The sequence below is a fragment of the Sorghum bicolor genome, chromosome 2 (assembly GCF_000003195.3).
Source record: "Sorghum bicolor cultivar BTx623 chromosome 2, Sorghum_bicolor_NCBIv3, whole genome shotgun sequence".
Classification (NCBI taxonomy): domain Eukaryota; kingdom Viridiplantae; phylum Streptophyta; class Magnoliopsida; order Poales; family Poaceae; genus Sorghum; species Sorghum bicolor.
This window is the reverse complement of record NC_012871.2, coordinates 53379890-53383360: the sequence shown is the minus strand read 5'-3', so window position 1 is coordinate 53383360 and position 3471 is coordinate 53379890. Positions and strand designations below refer to the sequence as shown.

At 42.9% G+C, this 3471-nt stretch overlaps 1 protein-coding gene across 1 annotated transcript in view; it reads left to right on the top strand.

The window, feature by feature from the left end:
- The window catches only part of LOC8071924 (wall-associated receptor kinase 5), a 13426-nt gene extending 10310 nt beyond the window's left edge, over positions 1-3116 (top strand). The window contains exons 2-4 of the mRNA XM_021454507.1: positions 260-1202; positions 1307-1453; positions 1697-3116. Of these exons, the coding sequence (XP_021310182.1) occupies positions 260-1202; positions 1307-1453; positions 1697-2898 (2292 nt within the window). The 3' untranslated portion in view covers positions 2899-3116. The remainder of the gene's footprint in view (positions 1-259; positions 1203-1306; positions 1454-1696) is intronic.

The window sequence follows — 3471 nt, the reverse complement described above, 5'->3', positions numbered from 1 at the left end:
ATGATACATGATGAAGTCTGTGCCTTGCAAGGTTAAAGAAGTTGGGAAGTCAGCTAAGCTAACTTTGGGGCCGATACTGGCTATGTCAGCTCTCGAAAAAGTCGTTTCCTTCGTCCAGGTTCAAAATGTGATAATCCACTCTTATGGTTACAATACACAGTATCATGTAGATTTTTGTATACAAACATTTATTAGCAGTAGAGGTAATTAATCTGAACAATGCTAGAATTAGTTAAAATCGTGGTTTCTACTTTTGCAGGCCAAAACTATGGAACTTGTTGTGCAGCTTGGCCTTGGTCTTCTACTTGTTGCGGGACACTGCATCCTTGCAACAGCTGCTCCTAGTTCTGCATGCCAAATGCAGTGTGGCGATGTTAAGATACTGTACCCGTTTGGCATCGGCAAGAACTGCTCCGTGTCAGGAGAATTCGATGTCACCTGTCAGCAAGACACAAATGGCATCTCCAAACCATTCATCGGTGGCCATGAGCTCCTGGACATTTCCTTGACCAATAGCACCATTCGCGTGCTCAACCCCATCACGACCTACTGCTACAACGACACTTGGCACAACAACTCCTCCATGGTGGTACAACAGCAGAATGATAGTAGTAGTGGCTATTTAGTGGTGAGTGACTTTGTTAGAAACTACCCCCCTTTCCGGTTCTCAGACACCCACAACAAGTTCACTGTCATCGGGTGCATCACCGTTGGCTACATTGGAAACAATGTCTCTGAATACACGACCGGTTGCGTCTCGACGTGCGGCTGGAACATGTCTGATGGCAGCTCATGTTCAGGGATGGGCTGCTGCCAGACACCCATACCAAAGGGGATGGACTTGTTTGATATAAACCTCCAAGTCATCACACCAAATGTTGATAAAAAAAACCAGACTAATAGGTTTGGTGGTCTCCAGTGCAACTACGCCGTGCTAATGGAGGCAGCGGCATTTTCCTTCAGCACGACATATGTCAATACGACCAAATTCTTCGACATGGATGCTGGGCAGGCACCTGTGGTGCTTGACTGGTCTATAAGAAATGACACTTGTCAAGTGGCCCAAATGAACCTCACAGGTACGTATGCATGCCTCAGCACCAACAGCAAGTGCGTTGATTCAACCAGTGGATCTCCAGGGTATGTGTGCAACTGCTCCCTAGGCTATGAGGGCAATCCATATCTTCCAGGTGGATGCCAAGGTACCAACCTTCTATATATCGGCTTAATTAATTAGCTTAATATCTTCCCATATTAATGTGTGTATAATAGATATATGCCTTAAGTGTTATATTACTACATGCAGATGTGGATGAATGCAATCAGGTGAGGCCATGTCCTTCGGATGGTGTTTGCCACAACACAGTTGGGGGATACCGATGTTCTTGTCGAGCAGGAAGGAAATATTCTGAGCAAAGCAATTCATGCATCCTTGATACCGTCATAGTAGTAGGTAACACCCTCAGCTAGCTCCATCATTGGGAATAATTGCTCTGCATCACAGAAAGCAGAAAGTAGTAGTTATGCAGAAAATATAATATTGCTATATGAAATATGTGTCAAACTTCAACCAATAATTAAGATGCTAATGTGCATGACTACTGCAAAACATGGTGCCAACTAAACTTGTACTCTCTGTACAAATTGGAAAGATAATTTTCATCTTATTCGCTTGTTCGCTGGTGCTGTTATGCAGGAGTTACAATGGGTTTTCTTGCTCTCATGATTTTCTGTTTCTGTGGGTACATGGTTCTTCAAAAGAGAAAGCTGAAGAATACTAAACAGGAGTATTTTCGCCAACATGGAGGCTTGATTTTGTTTGATACAATGAAGTCAGAAAAGGGTCTTGAGTTCACAGTATTTAGTGAAGCAGAACTCGTACATGCCACAAACAACTATGATAAGAGCAGAATAATTGGGAGAGGAGGACATGGAATAGTTTACAAGGGTATAGTTAAGGATAACATCCCTGTTGCAATTAAGAGATGTACACTCATTAATGAAAGGCAAAAGAAGGAGTTTGGTCAGGAAATGCTAATACTATCTCAAATCAATCACAAGAACATTGTCAAGCTTGTGGGATGTTGCCTCGAGGTGGAAGTTCCTATGCTAGTTTATGAGTTCATCCCAAATGGCACATTATTTCAGCTCATCCATGGTACAAACGAGGCATTGCAAATCTCGTTCAGCACCCTCCTAAGGATTGCACATGAGACAGCTGAAGGACTCAGCTTCCTACATTCTTATGCATCTCCCCCAATTATCCATGGTGATGTCAAAACCTCCAACATCCTTCTTGATGAAAACTACATGGCGAAAGTCTCCGATTTTGGAGCTTCCATACTAGCCCCATCTGATAAAGAGCAGTATGTAACGATAGTTCAGGGCACCGTGGGCTACCTCGACCCGGAGTACATGCAGACATGCCAACTGACTGAAAAAAGTGATGTCTACAGCTTTGGGGTTGTTCTCCTTGAGGTCCTCACTGGTGAGGCTCCACTAAAATTGTACGGGCCTGAGGAAAAACGAAGCTTGAGTTCAAATTTCTTGTCTGCAATGAAACAGAACGATCTATGTGCAGTTGTGGCCAGCCACATAAAAGAGCAAGAGAGCATTGAACTGATTACAGGACTTGGAGAGCTAGCACAGAATTGTCTTGATATGTGCGGCAGCAATAGACCATCCATGAAAGAGGTCGCTGATGAGCTCAACAGACTGAGGAAACTTTTGCTCCACCCTTGGTTACCACTGAATATGGAAGAGAAGGAGACATCACCAAGACTCCTAGGTGGACCAGCAGACACTAGTTTTCAAACAGAAAATAGTATTGTCGAGTATCCTGTGCTGGAAAGCCAGAACCTGCCCATGGACTCAATAAGTTCAAATTATGCAAGGTGACTAGAGTTAGTGGGAATACAGATTCAGTATTTAGAACGACCATCAGAACAAGTTATATGTTTCCTGGAACTCGGTGAGCGAGGGTCATGTAATAGTATTATGTTTCCAAAGATTTAACAATTATCTCGTCCTTATTCAGAGAACCAAGTGCCTTGTCTTATTTATGTATTTCAAGTTTTGTACCACAAGCATGTATACAAATATTCATTTGCAACATCAAAATTGCTGACAACGAGGCCTGTTAGGAATACAGGAGTTACAAGGTTATTAGCCTAATTGCATGAACACTGATCAAACTTAGAGATTGTTTCACTTCACAGAGAAAAATAGCAATAGCTTAGCGTGGACTCTCTCTCCATAAGCTATACAGCTCCGCTATTTAAATCCATGCAATCCACATGGGGTGGATTGATATGCAACTAAAAAAGCCGTTAGGTGCATTAGATTACTAATTGACCGTGCCTTGGAGTTGGATAGTTGGCCCCGTTGTTCACGATGTTGAGGTAGTAGCACTACCTCAGATCACTACAATACTTCCGGTTTAAAATCACTGCTGGATTTTAAACCGGCAGA